Source organism: Ruditapes philippinarum, unplaced genomic scaffold, assembly GCF_026571515.1.
Source record: "Ruditapes philippinarum isolate M1 unplaced genomic scaffold, ASM2657151v2 ctg2047_1_1_1_1, whole genome shotgun sequence".
Lineage (NCBI taxonomy): Eukaryota > Metazoa > Mollusca > Bivalvia > Venerida > Veneridae > Ruditapes > Ruditapes philippinarum.
In genome coordinates, this window is record NW_026858498.1 from 68,350 (window position 1) to 92,179 (window position 23,830).

The window sequence follows — 23,830 nt, forward strand, 5'->3', positions numbered from 1 at the left end:
AATGTTAACCTTAAGGTAGTCTTACTGTAATACTTTCCACCAAAAAATTCTAACATCAGCCAATATCGTAACAAATCATTTGTTTCCGGAATGCTCTTTTTTCAAAATCTTGCACATTAGAATATTCACAATCACTCATCCTTTATTGCTATGTAATAAATTTCAGTTATAACTGGTAAAAAAATTATTAAATACCGAAGATTGTGAAAAATAATGTTACGTAACTGACCGATTTATTACAATATTGGGGGCGTCCATGGCCTAGTGATTATTGTTGTTGACTTCAAACCACTTGCCCCTCACCGCTGTGGGTTCGAATCCCGACTGGGACTTTGCATTCTATCATGTGAGGAAGCTATCTCGACTTGAATGGGGTCCTGTTTTAACACCTTAAACAGAATCGCTTGTGTTGCTTTTCTATTTGAGAACTAATAGTAACCATACACTAACAATTAGATTTTGCCCTGAGATTATGACTAAAATCTAGATTTATAACTTTTAAGATTTAAAGTCGTTTTAAAATAGAGCTATTCCAAAGGACACGATCTAGAAAGGATTGGTTTGAATCTTTAAGAATAGTCATAATAATCTTTTTTACTAAGTGTTTACCCAACGATAAGTTAATATGAGCCCAGTTTAAGACATGAGATTCCTAATTGTCCATGTAGATAAATTAATGCTGAGCTTTACATTAATCTCTATGTAATAAGTTTGCAAATGCTTCTAATTTAAGAGAAAGTTACATTCCTATTGCACATAGATAACAATAATATCTAGAAACGTCATACGATCAAGAGTGAGGCAATAACAGTTTACACTCGAAAATAGTACAAATAATTACTCATAAAATAAAATATTTTGTAAACAGAAATGATGATCTAGATCTATAGCGATAAAATCATTAAAACTTTCTCAGATTTTCTCAATTTTATTTGTTACCTTCGGAACTCTTTTGTACGCAAGTGCGTATTGTGGGCACTACGCCCTTGAAAGAATAATAAAATGTTATTTAAAATTTAACATTTTCAACCCTACAAAACATTGTTGGCATAAAATTTTCTTTTCTTGCAAGAGACAGATAGTCATTTCCACATTAAAATTATGTACTTGTAGTGTTTTTTTTTCTTTTAAAACCTCCTCCGTGGTCGAGGGGTTAGAGTCGATGACTTCTAATCCAGTTATCTCTCTGGCATGGGTTCGATCCCCGGGAGATGCTTTGGTAGTTTAGCGTGGAGGAAGGTAGTCTAGTACTGGTGTAACTCTCCAGGAACGATGGTTAGGAAACTACCCGCCTATATGACTGAAATACTGTTGAGAAAAGGCGTAAACTGAAGCAAACAAACAAAACAAACAAAGAAAGAGAAAAGCTAAGAAAAGTAATATTTTTCATAAAATTTAATCATTTTTTTGTGTTTACATGAAACGATGAATATAAACAAAAAAATATGTCTTACAAAACGACAATCATCTTATTGACATTTTCATTATGATAATGTACAAAACTGGATATGTAATATTTAATTTACATTGATATGTTCTGCATTTTTCATCCATTTCTTTAATCACATGTACATCTTCTTGTGCTATTAGAGTAGAACCTTTCTACAACAGCCAGCAGCCAGACAGTTTGTTGATTGTTGTAGGGGGGTGGCTGTTGCTCAGAGGGTTTGTGTTATGAGTGAAACTTTTATTAGTTTTACTTTTACTGTAATTGAATTAGTTAGAATCTAGAAACATAAACTGGGAATACAGGATATATTATAGTGGTTATCATCTGTATAATAATTTGTAATTATAGGTATTCATTACTATTTATTAAGTTTGATATAAGATAAGATAAACTTAACTTAAAATATGCCTTATGTCTTTTTACACCTTAACAAATAGATACCGGCACATGTAATCAACAGTATGATCATATCTTGAAAATATTACATTAAATATGAAATTAGGCATAAATATTAAAATAGATTACATACACACTCTCATTCATACATAACAATATTACAAATGTATTTAAATTTACATTTCCTTTTTATCATTTTATAATTCTACTCTTCTTTTAACATAAAAACTGGGGTCAAGTATTTTGTTGGTTGCATTACATCTTACTCAGTTTATTTATGAGCAATAAAATGATCTTTTATATCATGTAAATTCTAAAAAATGATCAATGAAGCATATCTTCAAATGATTCATTTTTAGGATGAAAATATAAAAAATGAAAATAATTTTGTCTCAAAATTTGCAGATTTGTTATGTTCGCATTTTTAGTATGTTGTATTTTGAGCAAACATCTGTTTCTATTCTACTATAATTTTGCACAATTTCACAATAGATAGATTAATAAACATTTTTTTATTTTGTTAAAAAATTGTACATGTATATCAGTGGATCCATAGATTAACAAAACTAATGTGATATGTGATATAATGTTACAATAATTTCAAAAGGTAAATTTTGAATGAATGAGGATGATCTCATGTGTTTATCTCATTGTTAGTGTCATGTCATATCTTGTCATGTCTTTTACATCATTTTATATAATTTGATATAATTGTTATCACTGTCATCGTAGCTATTATAAAATCTGCTTACACAAAGTGTACTACTTTCAGCACACCAACATACAGCATAAGGTCTATCTAAATTCTCCAGTATAATTTTACTGTCTTTACAGTCACCACTTACTCTATGTATACAATGACTCCTGTAACTATTCACTAAAAGAGACCCATCACCTAACAGTGTTAAACCCTTTGGTTCTTTAATTCCTACTGATCCTATCATCTCTCCCTGCCAGTTAAATCGTAGAACTACATGTTTGATACCATCAGATACATAGATTGAATGACTGTTTGTTGTGACATGCGAAGGATAACTGAATATATTGCCACCATTGGAATCTTTATCAACAGTAATTTCAGTATTACCTTTCAAATCCATGATTTGTAATTTAGCAGGTCTTACAAATGTGACTGCAAGTTTTCCCTGATGATGACTGATACCATGACACTGTCCATCTACCTTCAGTTTGTTCTTTAGTGAGAGCGAGTCTGGGGAGAATGAAATGAGCTGTATTTTTTTAATGCGTGGTAAAGTAACAGCAAGTAAATCACTGGAGACAATGGTGATAACCCATGGTGCTGAGTCAAGTTGTAATTGTTTGATAGCTCCACTATTAATGTCTATCATTTTAATAGACTTAATCAAGTAATCTGCTGCAAATATTTGATTTTGAGGTGAAACATCTATACCAGTAATCCAACAATTATTTTTATCTGATGATGATTTAGCATTGATTTTTCTAGGGGTAGACAATTTCATTGCTATTGCACCTTGATTCTTTTGTTCAGCTGGCTGTTTCTTATTCTTACTACTCAATGTTCCTAATGATTTCTGATCTTGAAAGAATTTCTTGAAATCTTGATTTGGTTCAAAAATGTACTCATCAAAGTCATTGATTGTTGGTAGTTGAGATATTATTTTGTTATTATTATTTTGAATCAGTTGTTGAACTCTCTTAAGTTCAGTAAACAATTGGTCAGTTTTCTTGTTTACATTGAGATGTTTTAGAGTATCAGCTGATGCTTGAAGGGACTTGTTGATGTCATCACATGTTGTTTCTGTTGTTTTCAACTTTTTGTTGTTGTCATGTTGGATTGTTGTAGCAGTATCTTTAACCTCCTTTTCTACTTCATCTAATCTCTTGTTTATCTCCTTTCTAAACCTGTCAATTTCTGCTACAGCATCTGTAAGAGAAGTTGTTGATTTAGCAACTCTTTGTTTCAGGTCACTTGCAATCTTGGAGCATTTGTTTGTCAATTTATCAATATCTTTCAGAGTTTCCTTGAACTCGATGCTGTCTAGAATCTGTCCTGATATATCAGGTATATAGTCCATATGGCAGGATGTTGTTGGGTGTTCAAGGGTCACACATACGCTACATATAAGAGCATTATGGTCATGACAGTAGAATTTGATCACTTCTTTGCTGTGTTTAGTACAAGGCTTTGTAAAATCACCAGTCTGTGGACTGGAAGTAGATTTTGATGATCCATGGAGTTTTTGTTGTTGTGGCATGTGATCTTTATCTAAAAGTTGGTGATGGCGTAGTGGTTTTGGTCGTCTGTGAGTGTTGAAACAAGATTGACATAAGTGTTCCTCACAATCTACACAGTAACCAAAGGCAGGAAGCCTGATATCAGCTCTGTCACATATTTCACAATAAATGTCAAAATCTTCAGCACCACCTTGAGATAGTGTAGATGAGAATTTCTGAGATGCCTTTTTACCAGGAACAGCCATTATTCACCTGGAATACACAAATTGCATACAATTATTTATGACCAGCAGTGAATTTGCCAGAAGAAATTTAACATTGAGTGATATTGCCCAATATAATATGTTACCACCTGATCTAAGCTTTCATGTAAACTTCAAGTAATTTGTTGAAAGCATGATTTCAGATTATTTTATCTGCTAGGGAACTGCTTTCACATTAACTTTTGCAATATCTTTTATGCTTACCTCTACCCCATCTAGAACAAGTTACATTGAAAGTCAGGAAAGATGTGGGTGGGGTACAGGAAAATTATTGTCTGGGTTATTATAGGTCAATGTTATAATGTTCATAAAATAAGATATTGTAAAGTTGAGTTTTATTATTGATGTAAAATAAGATTATAAACTCACCATTTATCCTGCTAATGCTGTGATATTTTAAATACACAAAGTTAAGTAAATATTTCTCATCTGACAAGTGTATTCATGTCTAGTCTATCCACTTTTATAAAATGTTTAAAAAATCAACTATTGATTCACAAGCCAAAACTTGTTCAATATTTGAAGTATCATGTTACATGATATAATTGTACACACACAAAAGACAATTCAATATTTTACTCTTTTTTTTGTAAATGCTTGCTGTAAGGCCTTATATATATATGGACATTATTAAACAAGACTTTAACCATTGTTATTATGTTCAAGTTTGTAATGAATAGTTAAAATGGAAATAATTGCCTTATTTAAAAATGTGAAATTGATCAGTATATACCAAAATAAATGTCCTTCTTAACAATCCCAAGGATAGATCTTGAAATGAAATATGTCTTCACTACAAATTCAAAATTGGAGAAATAACAAAATATTTTTCTTTAATTTTTAGCTCGACTATTGGATAAGAATAAGTAGAGCTATTGCAGTCACCCGAGCGTCGGCGTCGGCGTAACCACTTATGTTAAAGTTTTTGTAATAGTTCAAATATTTTCAAAGTCCATCGACATATAACTTTGAAACTTTGCACACTTGTTCACCATCATGACCCCAACCTGTAGACAGGAGGAGGTAACTCTATGAAGCATTTTGACAGAATTATGCCCCTTTTTTGACTTAGAATTTATGTTAAAGTTTCTGTAATACCTCAAATATTTTCAAAGTCCATAGACATATGGCTTTGAATCTTTGCACACTTGTTCACCATCATGACCCCAACCTGTAAACAGGAGGTAACTGTATCAAGCATTTTTTTTACTATCAAGCACTCAGAATAGTCGAGCGTTGCTGTCCTACCGACAGCTCTTGTTATAATAAAAGTGTGTCAAATCGTATACAATATTTAAAGTAGATTTACTAATTTTTTTGTTGATTTCTTTTGTTCCACCACATCCAGCAGCATTTCAATATTTTTCTCCACAAATAATTGCAAACTTCTCCACATGCAATTTTTTCAACAGTGAATCTGAATGAGTAGCATTAAACAAATTGTCATAAATTAAATTTCCACCAAATATAATGTCATTAATCAAATTGTCACAGAATGTATTTACAGGCTGTACAGATAATGGTAAAATGTTTACTATATACATTGTATAATTATATTTTTACAGGCTGTACAAATAATGGTAAAATGTTTACTATATACATTGTATAATTATATTTTTACAGGCTGTACAGATAATGGTAAAATGTTTACTATAATACATTGTATAATTATATTTTTACAGGCTGTACAAATAATGGTAAAATGTTTACTATATACATTGTATAATTATATTTTTACAGGCTGTACAAATAATGGTAAAATGTTTACTATAATACATTGTATAATTATATTTTTACAGGCTGTAAAATAATGGTAAAATGTTTACTATAATACATTGTATAATTATATTTTTACAGGCTGTACAGATAATGGTAAAATGTTTACTATAATACATTGTATAATTATATTTTTACAGGCTGTACAAATAATGGTAAAATGTTTACTAGAATACATTGTATAATTATATTTTTACAGGCTGTACAAATAATGGTAAAATGTTTACTATATACATTGTATAATTATATTTTTACAGGCTGTACAAAATTTTTAATAATGGTAAAATGTTTACTATAATACATTGTATAATTATATTTTTACAGGCTGTACAAATAATGGTAAAATGTTTACTATAATACATTGTATAATTATATTTTTACAGGCTGTACAAATAATGGTAAAATGTTTACTAGAATACATTGTATAATTATATTTTTACAGGCTGTACAAATAATGGTAAAATGTTCACTATAATACATTGTATAACTATATTTTTACAGGCTGTACAAATAATGGTAAAATGTTTACTATATACATTTGTATAATTAATATTTTTACAGGCTGTACTGATAATGGTAAAATGTTTACTATAAATACATTGTATAATTATATTTTTTTACATAATGGTAAAATGTTTACTGTATAATTGTATAATTATATTGTTAAGGCGTACAGATAATGGTAAAATGTTTACTTTATTTTTACGGCTGTACAGATAATGGTAAAATGTTTACTACCGTATATACATTTATAATATTTTTACAGGCTGTACAAATAATGGTAAATGTTTACTATATACATTGTATTATAAATTTTTACAGGCTGTACAGAATAATGGTAAAATGTTAACTATAATACATTGTATAATTATATTTTTACAGGCTGTAACAATAATGGTAAAATGTTTACTATATACATTGTATAATTATATTTTTACAGGCTGTAAAATAATGGTAAAATGTTTACTATAATACATTGTATAATTATATTTTTACAGGCCTGTAAAATAAATGGTAAAATGTTTACTATATATCATTGTATAATTATATTTTTACAGGCTGTAAAATAATGGTAAAATACATTGTATAATTATATTTTTACAGGCTGTACAAATAATGTAAAATGTTTACTATATACATTGTATAATTATATTTTTACAGGCTGTACAAATAATGGTAAAATGTTTACTATATACATTGTATAATTATATTTTTACAGGCTGTACAATAATTGTATAAATGTTTACTATAATACATTGTATAATTATATTTTTACAGGCTGTACAGATAATGGTAAAATGTTTACTATATACATTGTATAATTATATTTTTACAAAATAATGGTAAAATGTTTACTATATACATTGTATAATTATATTTTTACAGGCTGTACAAATAATGGTTAAAATGTTTACTATAATACATGGTTGTATAATTATATTTTTACAGGCTGTACAAATAATTGGTAAAATGTTTACTATATACATTGTATAATTATATTTTTACAGGCTGTTAAAATAATGGTAAAATGTTTACTATAATACATTGTTATAATTATATTTTTACATGTAAAAATAAATGGTTTTACTATAATACATTGTATAATTATATTTTTACAGCTGTAAAATAATGGTAAAATGTTTACTACAATACATTGTATAATTATATTTTTACAGGCTGTTAACAAAATAAATGGTAAAATGTTTACTATAATAATTGTATAATTATATTTTTACAGGCTGTACTGAAAATGGTAAAATGTTTACTATAATACATTGTATAATTATATTTTTACAGGCTGTACAAATAATGGTTAAAAATGTTTACTATCAATACATTGTATAATTATATTTTTACAGGCTGTACAAATAATGGTAAAATGTTTACTATAATACATTGTATAATTTTATTTTTACAGGCTGTACAAATAATAGGAGAGAATGAGAAGATGAAGAGTAGATTAAGGAATCTAGATGCCATACATGCTGAGAGAGATGAGTTGATACAACAGCTTGATACTACCAAACAAGAATTGTTTACTGAACAGAGGGAAGCTAGAACTAAAATTGATGAACTTAAAGAAGTAAGTTACCTCAAGTTAAAAAGGAAGGTAAGTTCCTCACGTGTTCTTTGATTAAAGAAATAACTTTATGCTCTTATGACTGTTAAAGAAGTAAGTTCCTTATAAGAATTAATAATTCCTGTATTTTTACCCTTAACCTGCTGAATTTCTTAAATGGACTTTTCCAATTTCCATTTTTGGAACAGTTCCATCTATCCCCCATTTTTTGGGATATCAAGGTGAGAATTTGAAGTTGGCCAGCCAATAATAAGAGCCTCAGGTCAGGACTGCACAGATGTTTAGGCTGGCCTGGATCTATACTGGAGGCAAAGACTAATCACTTTTGCCTTCATCAGGAGGGTAATGCGTTAAAGAAAGTAAGTTCATGTTGCAAAGAAAAAAATTATATCCTATACAAGTACTAAAAAAAGTCATTGTTTCTTGTATTTAAAAATAATTTTTTGTTTTGAAATTTCTTGACCCTTAAGTAAATTTACTTTAAGAATACTTAAAAATTTTCCCTTTTTTATGAATAAAAACAATTTCCAAAAAAATAAGTTATTATTTAAAAAATAGTTATTACTTAAAAAATTTTCCCGGATTTGAAAAAAACATAATGTTTAAAGTAAGGCTGTCGTCAAAAGTAAAAATTTTTGTATTTTTAAACGTAATTTCTTGTAAATGTACTTAAAATTGATTGTCCAGAACCTCTGTAAGTTTCTGCTTTTTATTTTTTGTTTTTATGCCTCCAGGCATAATAGTAATTGAACTGTCCTTCCATCTGTCCGTACAAGGTTAACCTAAAATGCAAAGTTAGATTTTTCTTAAATTCTACCTATACCAATGACTTCATAATTATCACACTTACTAATCAACACAAAGTACATGATCTCGGCAAGTTACATAACTATGGCTTCCATTAATTTTATTCCAAGATATTGCCTTTTTCAGCACTTTCAAAATGAATATGGTTAACCTATAAACCAGCAAGTTGGACATATATCTTCTATAAGTTGTATCTGTACTAATGGCTTCATAATTTCTACACTTACTTATCAATACAAAGTACACTCTATTGCCAAGTTATGTAACTGTGCCGTCCATATTTCATTGCTAAAATAAACTACAATAAACATAAAAAAGTTATGATTATTTTCAGGAGATAGAGAATGTTACAAGTACATATGAGCAAACACAGACAGAGAGGGATGAAGCCAATAAAAAACTGCAGAAACTTGAAGCTGCATACAGGAAAATGGAGAAAGAAAAAAATGAACTAATTCAGGTAAAAGCATTATCATACACATGAATATTAAAGCAGCACACCTCTAGTTTTATGCTAAATTTTATGAATTCTTCTGTATTAAAAAGTAAAACATTGTAAGGTGAGCAAAGAAAGTAATTGACACAACTCACACAGCACTTAAACTCTACAATTTTTACCAAAAATATGCAAATTCAGCCATTACTGCATTAGTCATGCAGGTGAAATATTGTGATAAATACAGTGTTTATCATTTTCATGTGTGAAGTTAAAAAAGCCAGAAATTCAACAAGATAGATCAAAGTTTTATATCTAGATTTAATGTTAAAGGGACTCCACTGAGGTTTATAATCCTAAAAAACCATAACATTTGAATTTCTTTCAAGAATGAGCTGGGGAACTTTAAACAGAAATATATGCAAATATATTTAACAAATATACTTTGATCGCATTTTTATGTCTTTCTTAGCCTGATTTGAGTGAAAAGCGTTTAAACACTTTTTCATTTTGGGTCATTTTTATACAATTTGAATAATCATTCTGGAAAAAAGAAATGTGCACATGATCTGAAATTTTGCACAAAGATTAGTGGTCTAAACCTACATCAAATGGTACATTTATCTGGAAAAAATATTCTCAGTCCCATCATGCCAAAAAACCTCAGTGGAGTCCCTTTATAGTATATAAGCTGGGGCAACTGATATTATCCATGTGACCAGTGCCACGGCACATCCCTGCCTTGCAACCAGTGCCCCTCTGTCCTGTTAGTCAATACATACTTTTTAATTTTCTCAAAAAGAAAGAAGATGAATACTTTTGTCTAAATTGAAAGTTGGACTAAAGTTCATTTAAAGTTTTTTAGCATGGTGAGTGTTAAATTGAATGACGGTGTTTGAAAATTGTTAAAGTAAGCATAGGTGACAAATAAGTGACTTTTTTTTATCAAGACCTATTGCCTTTATTAATTCTTTGCAGAAATTACCTGTTGTATTGTACAGGGCAGAAAAATATTCATTAATATTTTGCATAAAACATGTAAAGTGTCATATGCATAGTTGTGAAAAAATAATATATTGTTAACCCTTGAGATATTTTTCTCCAGTTAATTGCTTAGTTTTTGATTCCTGCAGATTTAATAGTTTATGAAGTAAAGATCAAAACTATGAATTACTACAATTAGTAATTATGTAATTTTTAAGTAAAATTAAAGTGCATGTCATTGAAATGATAAGAGTAAAACATTCAAAGAATAGCAAAATTAATCTGTGTGAAAATTATTGTTCTTATTCAATTTTAACACGGATTTATATTATTATTGTAATATAAATCCGTGATTTTAATAATATTATTGAAAAGATTTACTTTTACAATCATAAAAGAATGCTTTTCACATGGTTATATCATGTATTATCTCCCCTGGCCACCATTTTGAGGGTTATTACCAATATATCTTATGATTAACATTAGATAAAAATCTCTCATAATTTTATAATCTTCATGAAAACTTATAAAAATCTTTCACATGTCACATATTAGTAAGGTATGAAAATATATGCCTTTATATGTATAAAAGAATTGAAAAATTCACATAAATCAGCTGTTAACATTAAAAAAAAATCATATTTTGTCAATTTTATTACAAATTATATTGACTACAAAAATGGTCGCCTTTTTTGGCAAGGGAGGTAATTATATATTGGTCAGAACTATCTGTTGATAGTACCACATTACTGTCTAGCATTTATTTTATATACATGTATTCACGTTAACAGGCAATTAATTCTGAGGTAAGTAAAGCAAACCAGTGGATCACTGTTTAGTTGACATGTAGTTAAAAAGTCGCTAATCTAATGCTAATTGTTGATAACATGTCATAAAATCTATGTTAGCAGTTATATAAATAGGTACTTTTTTCTGCTATAATTGTTTAATATTATAAAATAATGCAATATTTACTTAACCATTTTGTGCTAAATTTGTAAAATTAGTAACTCTGCTAAAAATTTAGAACTATACTACTATATAGGGATTTCATTATCTTAACCTTAATTACCCTGCTGAAGGCAAAAGTGATTAGTCTTTGTTACCAGTATAGAGCAAGGCCAGACTGCACATCTGTACAGTCTGACCAGGCTCTATACTACTGGCTGGCCAACTTCAAATTTTCACCTTGACATCCCCTAAAATTGATAATGGGCAGTTTCAAAATGGAAATTGGAAAAGTCCATTACAGAAATTCAGCAGGTTAAGGGGTAAATATGCACAGGACCCAGTGGTTAAAGTCATTGATTTCAAACCACTTGTCTCCAACAATTGTCAAATCGAATTCCGTTATAGGCTTAAGATTCTTTCATGTGAGGAAACTTTGAGCTGATTTATGAAAATGCTCTTTTACTAGGGTGACAGTCTGTGCTTAAAAAAATTCACAGAATAGCACCTAGGGTCTTCCGTCACTAGTAACATATGACTTATACAGTGTTGGTGTGAGGTAAAACCCAACCACAAAAGAAATATATACATGTATATCTAAAATGCTTAAACTAAGTAGCTTATAAAATATATTCACTGGTCTGACAGCACAAACAGGCATGCTCAAGTTTAGCATTATTATCTGATGTTGTTGAGGCATTAGACTGTGAAACGTGCATTTCTACGTTGTTTGTACCGTAATCATGAAAGCACTTCAATATAGAGTTGCATGATAAGCAATTCACAATATTCATAATATACTGTGCATATTACAGTATGTAAAATGCAATTTTTCATCAACATGTTTATGCCACTGAGCTATATTTATATGGAGAGGAAGCTGCAACGTCATAAATTTTAAAATATGTATCAGGAATTTTATTATCCCACATGTTCACATTTTTGCAAGATCATGGTCATGCAATAGATTACCTAATCAGGCGAGACATCTTTTTTCGTAAAAGTGGTCCAACTTAACTTAAAAAGACTTGTCAAACATCATGAATATTATGATCATAATGGAGCAAATTAGTTTTTATGATATTCATATAATGGCTACAATTCTTTTCCTGGAGTTACATATGTATTTATATAATGTGCGATCTATGGTTACAGTTTTTACATAATTTGCCATTTTGAAACTTTCAGAGAAGCTGTTTTTTTCTAATAAGCGTATGCATCTTTCTTAGAATCTGCAATGTATCTGCCATGTGTGACAAAGAAGATAGTATTAAATGAAGTTCAACACTTGACCTTTGACTTTTATGAAATAAGAAAAAGTATGGAAGTTCTTATCTGCCATTATTTTACTATAGCCTACACAAATAGTGCTGCTTGATTGAAATTTGGTACATTGGAACCAACCTTAAGCCTATGTGAAAAGAAATTAAAACATTTTGGGGAAAAAACTGAGTCTTTTTTGTTTTGTTTTTTTTTTCAGGAGAAAACTCGTCATTATGAAGAGGAACGTGAAAAGTACAAGACGGAGAAAAGTGAGTTACGTAAACGTAACTTAGACGAGATGGAAACAATGAGACAAGATCTTATCAGAATGACAAATAAGGTCGCTGGGTTACAAGATGAAGTAAGGGCAAAAGAGGAACTACATTTACAGCTCAGGTTTGTAACATTCACAAAATGTATTCATACACAGTGAACAAAATTTTGTAGCCAAATATAAAAAAAATGCTCATGAAGTGCTAATCTTGCATGTGGCCTAAAACTGCTATAATTGCATGGATGCTCAGACTGCCCTGAGCATCCCTGCTTGAAAGCATTAAAAAGTAAATATTTCCATTGACTTTTCCATTTGTCAACAATGTCAAATTAAAGGGACTCAACTGAGGTTTTTTGACATGACAGGATTGGATTTTTTTTCAAGATTAATATTCTATTTGATGTAGGTAAATCAGACCGAAAACATGTGTACAAACTTTCAGATCATTCCCTCACTCTCTTTTTCCAGAATAATAATTCTATTTGTGAAAAATGACCGAAAATATAAGCGTTGCAGTGCTTTTTACTCAAATTGGGCTAACAGTAACACAAAACTATGATTTTCAATATATTTCTGGGTATATTACTTACAGTGATTTTCCTACATATATAACAGACTCCGAAAAAGGGCCTCTTCCCAATTGAAATTTTCTTTAAAATCATGCAGTTTTCGCAAAAATCTGAACTGAAACATGCTTTTTTCTTCCCAAATTAGCAATTTTAGCGATAATTTTTCCCAAAATCAAGAGGCTAAGGCTTCTTCCCAATTAAGCGAGAAAAATCACTGACTTATTACCTTTTGGAAATTTTTCTGTTTTATGTGCCCCAGCAGATCAATGTGTAAAATTAAAACCTTATTTTTTTAGGTATTTGGACCTCAGTAGAGTTCCTTTAAATTTGATACCTCGGATTAATTTTGATCCCAGCATTCCAGACTAAATGACTTTATGCTGAGATCTGATGTTTGAAATACATAAAAAAAAACTAGTACATCTTGAGCATTATACATGTTGCTTAATTTTTATGTTGTTAAAGTCAGGATCGATATCTACAATGTATGATAATTTTCACTTTGTATAAATGTAGAATTTGTAATGACATATGATTTGTATGGTGTAGGGATCAGATTTTGACGCTGCAAGAGAAGTACGACAACGAGAAAACCAGTCGTAACTCGATCCTTGATGAACATAAAAAGACACTTCAGACTCTTAGAAAAGATACTGTAAGTTATACGGGTATTTCCTTGTAGATGATATTTAAGGCTATGATTGAATGTTGATTATTGGTTGAATATATAATTTTGTTAAAAAATTATAACAAAGTACCAAAAAGGAATAAATAATATTTGTTAAAACCTGACACAGGTGTTGATGCAAATATAAACATTATTACTAAACATTCTTGAAACTAAGGAAAAAAAGAATACCGGTAATGATTAATTTTAAAAAGTTTAAATTTTAAAAAAATGAAAGGAAAGCTTGAAGAGGCAATTAACAGCAATGTGTTACTTGTGTTTTCTTCACCAATGTAAACATTAAACTATTATTTGCCTGAGCTTTCAAGTGTTTACAAAAGAGAAAAAGGCTGTTTGTGGTTAAGGCATCAGCTGCTAAATTCAGGGTCACTGGTTTGAGCCCCACTTATTTTCACTAATTTTTCTTGTTTGACAGCTGAGAAGTGGTTAGTTCTAGGAAGTGGGCTCAAAAAATGATGGAAGTAAATTCAGGGGTCACTGGATTGAGCCCTACTTATTATCATCAATTTTCCTTGTTTGACAGCTGAGTGGCTAGTTCCAGGAAGCAGGCTGGAAAAATGATTGAAGTTTTACATTAAATATCTGATCATATTTCAGGACACCGCCATGGTTCAGATGAGAGAGTCGTTATTCCTGGAGAAGCAGAAGACAGTTGATATGATGCGTGAAGAGTTAGATCAGGAGAGGCGGGACATCGCTGCACGTACAGAGGAAAGGTATGCGGCACAAATCACAGAGCTTGAAACAATCATAAAGGTATGAAGACATTGTTTGGCTATATCATGTTTGGCTAGAATTAGTTGAGTTTATACAAATTTATTTTAGTATGATTGTGTTGGAAGCTATATTAGCTTATTGAAACACTCTCAAATCTGTTCCTGGAACCATCCAGTACTATGGAATAAATGTAAAGTTTCTTGCTGAAGGAAACAACGGCTAGCCCTGACAGGGTTTGAACCCACATGGTCAACAATCCTAAGATTACTAGTCCGACATGGTAACCACTCAGCCAAGCTGTTTGGCTAGAATTGATATGTGTGATAGTTTAGATTTTTAAGTCTAAAAATTTGGGGTGTTTTTTTTAATATCTTTGGTTAAAGTTGAAGTCCATAATTCCTTTTTGTCTTATTGCCATACTGTGGGTCACTTTACATCAAGGTACATGTATCATAGGCAAAAATCAGCAGCAGAAGATATTGTTTTTGTATACATTGCTTGCAATGTATACAGAGTTATAGCTGTATTTCAGATTTAGTACACCTAACGTGTTTTGCTGAACAACATCCACCTTTGGATGAAACCTCGATAAAAGTAGATCCATATTTTGCAGGATTGTCACATTAAGATCACTTTTTATTAATATGCTGTTTGCATAGTGGTCAATAAGCTTTGAAAGTTCAAAACTATGCACTTTCAGTTCAAATAAACATTTTCTAAACATGAAAGCAAAAAATATGAAAATTTCTATTTCATTCATAAAAGCATTGTGTAAACCTACGCTTCAAACTTCGTATCCACGCATGCGCGTGCAAGAATGAATGAATTACGACATACTCTGTATAAAAATATGTCCAACACCCAAAATTAATATTAAATCAAACAAATAAACCTTATTTACTTTTAAATATAGACTTGCATACTTTTTCTATTTCAAACTGTTTTAGAAAACGAGCATATACAGATATATATGTCTTATTTAGTGTTATGTAACATTGTAAGCGTCTGTATGAATGGATTAAAGTTTACGTTCTGACGTATTGTCATATAATTGCATATAATAGAACCCTATCAACGTGGTGGCATCGGAGGAGTATGCAATTATTTGTTTCACACCTGCAGTGTGAAGTATTTCTGCCACTTTAGTGAAATATATCGTCCAAAAGCCATTTTCGGGAAAGGGAAGATTCGTACTCAATATTATTCGAACTAAGGATTTGTACTCAATATTATTCGAATTTAGCCTTCGTAATCGGTATTATTCGAACTGACAATCATGGCAGATATGTTTAGACCCCCTGGACATTTAGATGTTGAAAATGGTAACATATCACACAACTTTATCAAATGGAAGCGCCAATGGAAATTTACTTTACCAGTGTTGACTGCCAGTGGAAATGCTGAGAAAGATGAAAAGATACAAGTAAATATCCTATTACACTGTGCTGGACCTAAAGTTATCAATTTACATGGGCAAATGCAGAACATAAACTGAAAGTGAAAAAAAATTATTTGACAAAATAGAAAGCTATTGCAATCCTAGAAAAAATGAAGTGCTAGAATCACACAGATTTTGGGTAACAAATCCAGATAATTATTCATCATTTGACAGTTTTCTTACAGAGTTTTGAAAGCATGTTGAGTCCAGAAATATATTTTGAAATATGTTATTTACAATCAAATCACTCAGTCAGGCTGAGCCACCCTTAACATTTTTTACATAACTCCTTAGACTATTGATATATATATATATATAAGGTAAAATTATAAGCCATATATGAGCTTATGATTGCATGGGCAGTTAAATTAAAGCCATTAGTAAAAAAAAGGGTTGACCTGGGATAACCAAAGTGAAGAGTGAAATATGACACTCAACACAGGTACATTCTAAATATTTAGATTGATGTTTATGATCAGATTTAGCACAAATAGTAATTTAATTTCCCCTGATACCACAAATTTGAATTTATTTAGAGTCCTGAAGATCTTTTTATGATGAAATCTTAACTGAAAAACCAGGTTTAACTGAATAATTATAAAATTCCTTGCCACAATGATAACTAGAAGGTACATAAAGCCAGTCAAAAAAAATATTTCTATCCATATTCATCATTCCTGGACCTCCATCCATTTGATGAATTTCTCCAACTGGAAAATTTTTCATCTTATTATGATTTGTTTGTTAATATAAAAGATTTTTTATGTTTATATAAAGCTAGAATAGTCTGTAATGGCTAAGATAGACAGATAAGAACAAACTATTTAGTAAACATGAGTTACATCCCTTCAAATGGAGATAAAGATGAAACCCATAAGAAATTGCCATGTCTGACAGACAGCAAAATTATAAAATTCTGCAGGCTCAGTTTACTTAGGCCCATTAGGAGGTAGTGGTAATAACTGTGGGTCAAAAATGAAATGATATCATTTTCAAGGGATGTTTCTGATATGATTTACTTTAAATAATGGGTCATTATCAATGAATGTTTCTTTGACTTCTTTGCCCATGTGTAATAGATAATTGACATTGCCAGCTAGATAGCTCAGCTGAGTGAGTCAGTACAGCCCACATACATGTATAATATTCTGATTCAGGTTTGATTCCGGTCAAACTGCACATTTTTCTCACCCTGTGATATTTTCACCCTGTTACTTTTAGGGTCCAATATATGTTTATGATGGTACATAACTGAGTCATAAGTCAATTCACTTTGTTACTTAAGTGTGCCAATGAAAAAGGAAACATTTCAATATGCTGTGGATTATGTCAATACATAGAACTATGAGACTGAAAATATTTAAGCTGTAGAGCTGCTGTATGGTATTCCAAGGGTTCTGGGTTTTTTGGTAGTGCTGAGGTATGGTATTCTGAGTGTCTCTGGTTTGAGTTTTAGTCAGTCTGCATTTCATTTTCTCACTCTTTGATATTGATAAATATTTTCAGCTCATTATTGGCTGGACTGCATATATTAATGATTTATTTGTATTAAATCAATATTGTTAAAAATTTAGTTATTGTCTATATATGCATGTGACTTTATTTTTGATAAGGCATTGTAACAGTACTACTTCTTAATTTGACCTTTTTTGTATTGGGGGAGAAGCCCTTAATTAACTCCTTACCAGTAAGTTTTATTGTACACGATGATGATAGCTTGAAAGGATTTAGCTAAAAAAGATACTACATGAATCTTTTTTTTCCTATTGGATTGTGAAATATTTATTGATTGTCAAAAAACTATATGGAGTTCTCCTCGGTGACATTAAACAGTCCCAGCTGGCCATACATGCACGACCTTGCAGACCATGAGACAGGATGGTCTGTACCAAGACAAATCCGATATCGAGACCAGGTGGACAGGACAGACAGTGATGTTCAGATCCCCCACTCAGAAAGGAAGTTACTACACTCAAGGTCCTGGTCTTCAATTACTTCATTTGCTTACTTGGAGTAAAGGTGCCGGAAACAATAGTATGGTATCACAAAAAGCACAGACTGTGATAAAAGTCAAACCAAAAAAGATACTATAAACTGAATTCATAGATTATATAAAAGAAATTTATTAATTCTTTAAGTTTATAGTTAACAAAAAAAAGATACTGAGTATTTAATTTTGATATATAGCATATTAACACACACAAAGTGCATTATGCCATATAAATTTCAACTTAGTGCTTAAATACTTTCTGATGAACTCAGTAAGCAAACATGATTTACTAATCTTTGGATTCCCACACTCCTCTCCACCTAGCTCCAATGAGATCCACTTGGTTGACCATAACATGTACCATACCTCATATTGTTTGTTTACAGTTTGGAATGAAAAAATGAAAGTTTATTCTAGATATTATAAAGCTTAATTTTATTAAATTTCACAAGGCTTTCAACACATCAACAATGTAATTGTCATTTTATTTTTTGAAAATGTGTTGGACTGCTGGTCTGATGCATGTAGATGCTGTGTTGGCATATAGCGATTCCCCTCTTTTGTGTGTGTGTGTGCATGCATGCGTGCATGTGTGTGTGTTTTATACATTATGTAGTTAACATCTTTTGAAAACATCTTGTCCAATTTCAACCAAATTTGACAGGGTTGTTCCATGAGTAAAGGGCTTCCAAAGTTGTTCAAAGACTTAAATGAGGCCTAGAGCATAGATATTTTGCAAAAGGCATTGTCTGGTAGACATTCACAAGATTTTCACATTATACCCTGGGTGTCAAATTAGCCCTGCACTAGGGTTCATAGATTTTCCTGATATGTATGTAGTTAAAACTTAAAATCTTCTCCTCTGAATTGACAAAGACTAGAGGTTAGATATTTGTCATGAAACATTTGGTAGTTAACCTCTACCAAGATTATTCACGTTACAGCCCAAGGGTCAAAATTAGCCTCACCCCTGGGGTCATATATTAAGGTTTTCCTTATATGTATATAGCAAAAACTTTTTTTAAAATCTTTTTATCAGAAGGTTTAAGGCTTAGAGCTTTAAAGATACTTGGTAAATAATATCATAAGTACGTCCTTTACCAAAGTTGTTCAAATGTTGCCCCTAGTGAAATAGCACCAGGGTGTCATAGGTTTTCCTTAAATGTATAAACATGTATAGAAAAAAAAACTTAAAAAATATTCTCCTCTGGATTGACAAAGGCTAGATGTTTGATATTTGGCATGAAACCTTTACGTGTGTAATAAACCTCTATCACTATTGTTCAAATTATAGCCCTGGGGTCAAAATGGCTCTGCCAAGGAGTCTTTTTGGGTTTTCATTATATGGTATGTATACAATAATTTTTTTTTTTAAATCTTGTCTGAAGGTACAAGGTTTACCAGGCACCATGGTGTCTTAGGATTTCCTTAAATGTATATACATGTATAGAAAAAAAACTTAAACAGTATTCCCCTCTGAATTGACAAAGACTAGAGGTAAGATATTTGGCATGAAGCATTGTGTAGTCGACCTCTACCAAGATTGTTTTAATTTTAGCCCTGGGATAAAATTTGCCTTGTAGGGGGGAGGGGTCATTAATTTTCGTAATGTACTTGTAGTAAAAATTTAAGAATGTACAAGGCTAGAGCTTAGGGCTTTGATGCCTAAATTTTGTCAAGTACAAATGCTTTTATTTTGAATCAATAATTGCACTATGGAGTGCATTTTTTCCAGTGAATGCGTTTTGCATGTAAACAAAAATGTTCACCTAACTTTTAAGTCTTGCTGAATGATTCAATACCACATTTTTGTAGACTACAAACCCACATGTTGGTCTTGTTTTTAAAGTAATAGATAAAAACACTGAAGACTCTATTTTACTATTTTAGCATTGTATACTGCAGATAATAAACCGGTTTTTGAAAACTGATTTCTGTATTGCTCTTCAATTTCGCAAACCATATAGTATTGCCTGGAAAAACACAGCACTAGTCTGTAGGAACAACACCTCTTTCTTGTCCTATTAATAACTTGAGAAGAAATAAGCCTAGATTTGTGTTCGAAATTGATTGTAACCAGCAGATGACTTCTATTGAGTTCAGTAGATTAAAATCACATGGTCTTGATGTCAAGCAATGTATACCTCAGTGCTTGCAGTGCTTTGATGTTATTGAGTTTTATAACTATCTCAGCTTTATTTACAAGATATAGATGAAACATAGTTACAATAAAAACCTGTCTTTAAAGCCCAATGCAGAATAAAACAAAGTGGTCTTTGCTGTTAGGTTGCTCTTAATAGAAAGTTTTTTGCAAAACAAATTAATCAAAATAGGAATTTATAATTGGTAACCATAAGTCACAAGTTTTCTTTATAAACTTTATATAATTATGGTCTGATATAATTATGGTCTTTATAAAGAGGATGGATCTGTTCATGGGTTAGACTCTTATAGTATAAGCCATAATTTTATCAATGGTCCTTTTTACTTATGGTTCATTTGTCCATATAACAGGATGGGTGCCAAAACTAAAAGTAGAAAGAAAAGCCTTCACAAGATATCTTTCCGTCCTTGACTTTCAGAGTAGATTTTGGTGAAATTTTATAGGAAATAGTAGCAGTTGCTCTGTTACTTCTTTATGTATTTTTGAAATGGCTAGTACTAAGTAGTTATTAAAATGATTTTAGCAAGCTACTGCAAAAATAAGAGCTTATTGCTATTTTTTTAAAGATTGAATATTTGCAGCCGATTGCAAAATAATTTTTAGACACAATTTTAGTAGTTGCTTTCTGGCTATTTTATGCAACAATTTTGTTTTAGAATGCAGGTGATGATATGACTTCAAAATGAAAAAAGTTATCGGTGAAGTGCGAGAACTAAATTTAACAATAGCAGTTTTTTTTTGTGGCTGTTTGATGCTAAACTAGATCAAATTTTAACATATGATTTTTTTGTGTGACTTTTTTATGCTAAGAACAAAGTTTGGTGTATACTTGTGTGATTATTTTATGCTAAGTTAGGTATATTTTGTAGTTAAACTTATTTTGTGGTTATTTTATGCTAAATTAGGTACATTTTGTATAACTTATTTTGTGGTTAATTTATGCTAAATTAGGTACATTTTGTAGTTAACTTATTTTGTGGTTATTTTATGCTAAGTTAGGTACATTTTGTAGTTAACTTATTTTGTGGTTATTTTATGCTAAGTTAGGTACATTTTGTAGTTTAACTTATTTTGTGTTTATTTTATGCTAAATGTTTGTTACAGGCTAAATCAGATGAGATTTTACATTTGAGTAAATTAGCTGCTAAATTAGAAACAGATCTGACTAGAAGTAAGGTGAACATGGAGGATGAAATAAAAATGCAGGTAAAATAAAATTCCCTACAAACAATTTTAAGCATAATCAACTTGATCAATAGCCAAAATTTCTGTCCTTACATTTGAGAAGTTTTTGTTCTAGAATTAAGTTAAATCTACACCAAGATTTAATCAATTTAGTTCACGGTAGCACATCCTTAGCCTTAAATCATTATTACAAACCCTACGACTTATCAAAAGATGCAAATTCTTAAGTTCCGTCTTAATTACAAGGGAGGTAACCTCACTTCAGAGGCCAGACTCATCACAGTGATTACCTCCCTTGGCAGAATTGTAATCTCTGTACTGATAAGGGGAGATCACTGCGTTGGAGATTGTTCAGAGGCATTAAACTTGTTACATGATTATATCCCTTTAATTCCTATATACATATACATTGGAAGCTGGACTGGTCCATTTATCAAGATTAGGGTTAAGATTATAAGTACTGTGATATAGATAGTAACTGTGTTAGTATAATTTTTACATTTTCTATTCATAAGAATTTATATGTGTACAAATATTGTAGACAATGTGATTGTATTTGATGTATAACTAACAATAAATTGAATGTATTAAATATTATATAATCTTTCGTTTTATTTTTTATCCACTTTTCCATCTTTTTACAGACTGCAAGCATGCTCTGATTTTTAGAACAGTTCATTGTTAATGGACATGAATTCTAAAACGGAGGACAAGTGTTTGGAATTATTTTTGTGTCCAATAGAATTACAGTATTTTAAATGAAACATAACACATATTCCTTTGATAAATTGGCAAACTGTTAATCAGTCTAATAAATCAATTGTTTATAAAAATAATTTCAATCGCTGAATTGGTTAGTTGTCATTTTGACACCTTTCTGTGCCGTTCTTGACCAATTTTAATTTTGTAAATGCTTACTAATGGACAGAAACCTATAATTGACAGTCCCAAGTTTACAGAATGGGCGTAATTATTGTCTAGTTGTTACAGTGATTGCAGACTCTAGTTGAAAGTTAAATCCCCTCATAATTTGCTCTAACTAAAATTAACATTTTTCTGTTTTGGCAAGACCGAAGACCAAGGTCTTGTGTATTGATTATTTACAATTATGAATATCAAAGAAATGATGGTTACTTTTGAAAAGATCTTGCCCATATTCGACTTCTTGTGGCAAATTTAATTATAGTTTATTATAAACATAATTATGTCACAAAAATCTTTGTTTTCATCAGTTTAACAACCTTGATATTAAGCTCAATTTGTAAAGACTGTGGAATTTTAGTGTTTTCGATATATAAGTAGGACTTTCAATTGGAAACTTTCTTTTTGTGCCTTTTTAGTGTTTTTAATATCAAATGCACAACAGTAGCATCCAGATCACACTCAGACTGTTTTGTTTGTTTGTTTGATTTTACGCCTTTTCCAAACAGTATTTCAGTCATATAGACGGGTAATTTCCTAGCCATCGTTCCTGGAGACACTTAGACTGAATTGTAGATCAATTTATACCGAGGATATAGGCTCTGCACACCGTTATCCTTTACCAATACTGAAGAGAAACAAACAACAACAATTTTGTATATCATTTTTATGTTTTCTATTGCTTTATAGAAATAAAGTTTTATAAAAAAAAAGATTTAAAAAAGGCATCAATCAATAAATCATGTATGTAAAATGCATAAACATTCAAAACTAGAGAGTAATATATGCAAAAATTCATGTAAACAAATAAATAATGTAGGATTTAGATTCTATATGTAACAAACAGTTCTGCAAGAGTAGTATTTTCATAATCCTGAAACATTATCAATGAAACATATACAAATATAAAAGAAAATTAGTCATTTATTGAGGAGTTTGTTACTCCATTTGTAAAACCTACATGTATTAAACTATAAGCCCATTAACTTTTAAGTACATTAAACACTTTACAATAATCATTGCCTGGAAAGACTTGTAGGTTTGGACAGGCACGTCACAGAAAAATGATTTCTCAAAAAAAGAAAAAAAAAAACCTTAAATTTCACATGTAAATTTGCATATATATATAATACATGTATATACTTTATATGTACAAAACATTATCAGTATGAAATATCACAATTTATTTTTCAATATCACATAACATACATTAACATCATAAACATGAAGAGGAAAATAAACAACAACTGGTTTTAACTCTTGC

General features: G+C 30.5%; 2 protein-coding genes across 3 annotated transcripts in view; one reads left to right on the forward strand and one right to left on the reverse strand.

The window, feature by feature from the left end:
- LOC132753355 (tropomyosin-like) overlaps positions 1-22,491 on the forward strand; it is a 46,349-nt gene extending 23,858 nt beyond the window's left edge. Inside the window, exons 6-13 of one of the 2 annotated variants that reach the window (XM_060743813.1) lie at positions 8,021-8,185; positions 9,324-9,449; positions 11,201-11,215; positions 12,838-13,016; positions 14,013-14,118; positions 14,749-14,907; positions 21,565-21,666; positions 22,290-22,491. In XM_060743813.1, the coding sequence (XP_060599796.1) occupies positions 8,021-8,185; positions 9,324-9,449; positions 11,201-11,215; positions 12,838-13,016; positions 14,013-14,118; positions 14,749-14,907; positions 21,565-21,666; positions 22,290-22,307 (870 nt within the window). In that variant the 3' untranslated portion in view covers positions 22,308-22,491. The remainder of the gene's footprint in view (positions 1-8,020; positions 8,186-9,323; positions 9,450-11,200; positions 11,216-12,837; positions 13,017-14,012; positions 14,119-14,748; positions 14,908-21,564; positions 21,667-22,289) is intronic. The other variant, XM_060743814.1, reaches the window with a different exon arrangement.
- LOC132753354 (E3 ubiquitin-protein ligase TRIM71-like) lies at positions 2,530-4,788 on the reverse strand. Its single transcript, XM_060743812.1, has 2 exons — positions 4,696-4,788; positions 2,530-4,315 (listed from the first exon to the last, which is right to left on the reverse strand). The coding sequence occupies exon 2, from the start codon at positions 4,306-4,308 to the stop codon at positions 2,530-2,532; it is 1,779 nt and encodes a 592-aa protein (XP_060599795.1). The 5' UTR covers positions 4,309-4,315; positions 4,696-4,788.
- Positions 22,492-23,830: the final 1,339 nt, after the last annotated feature.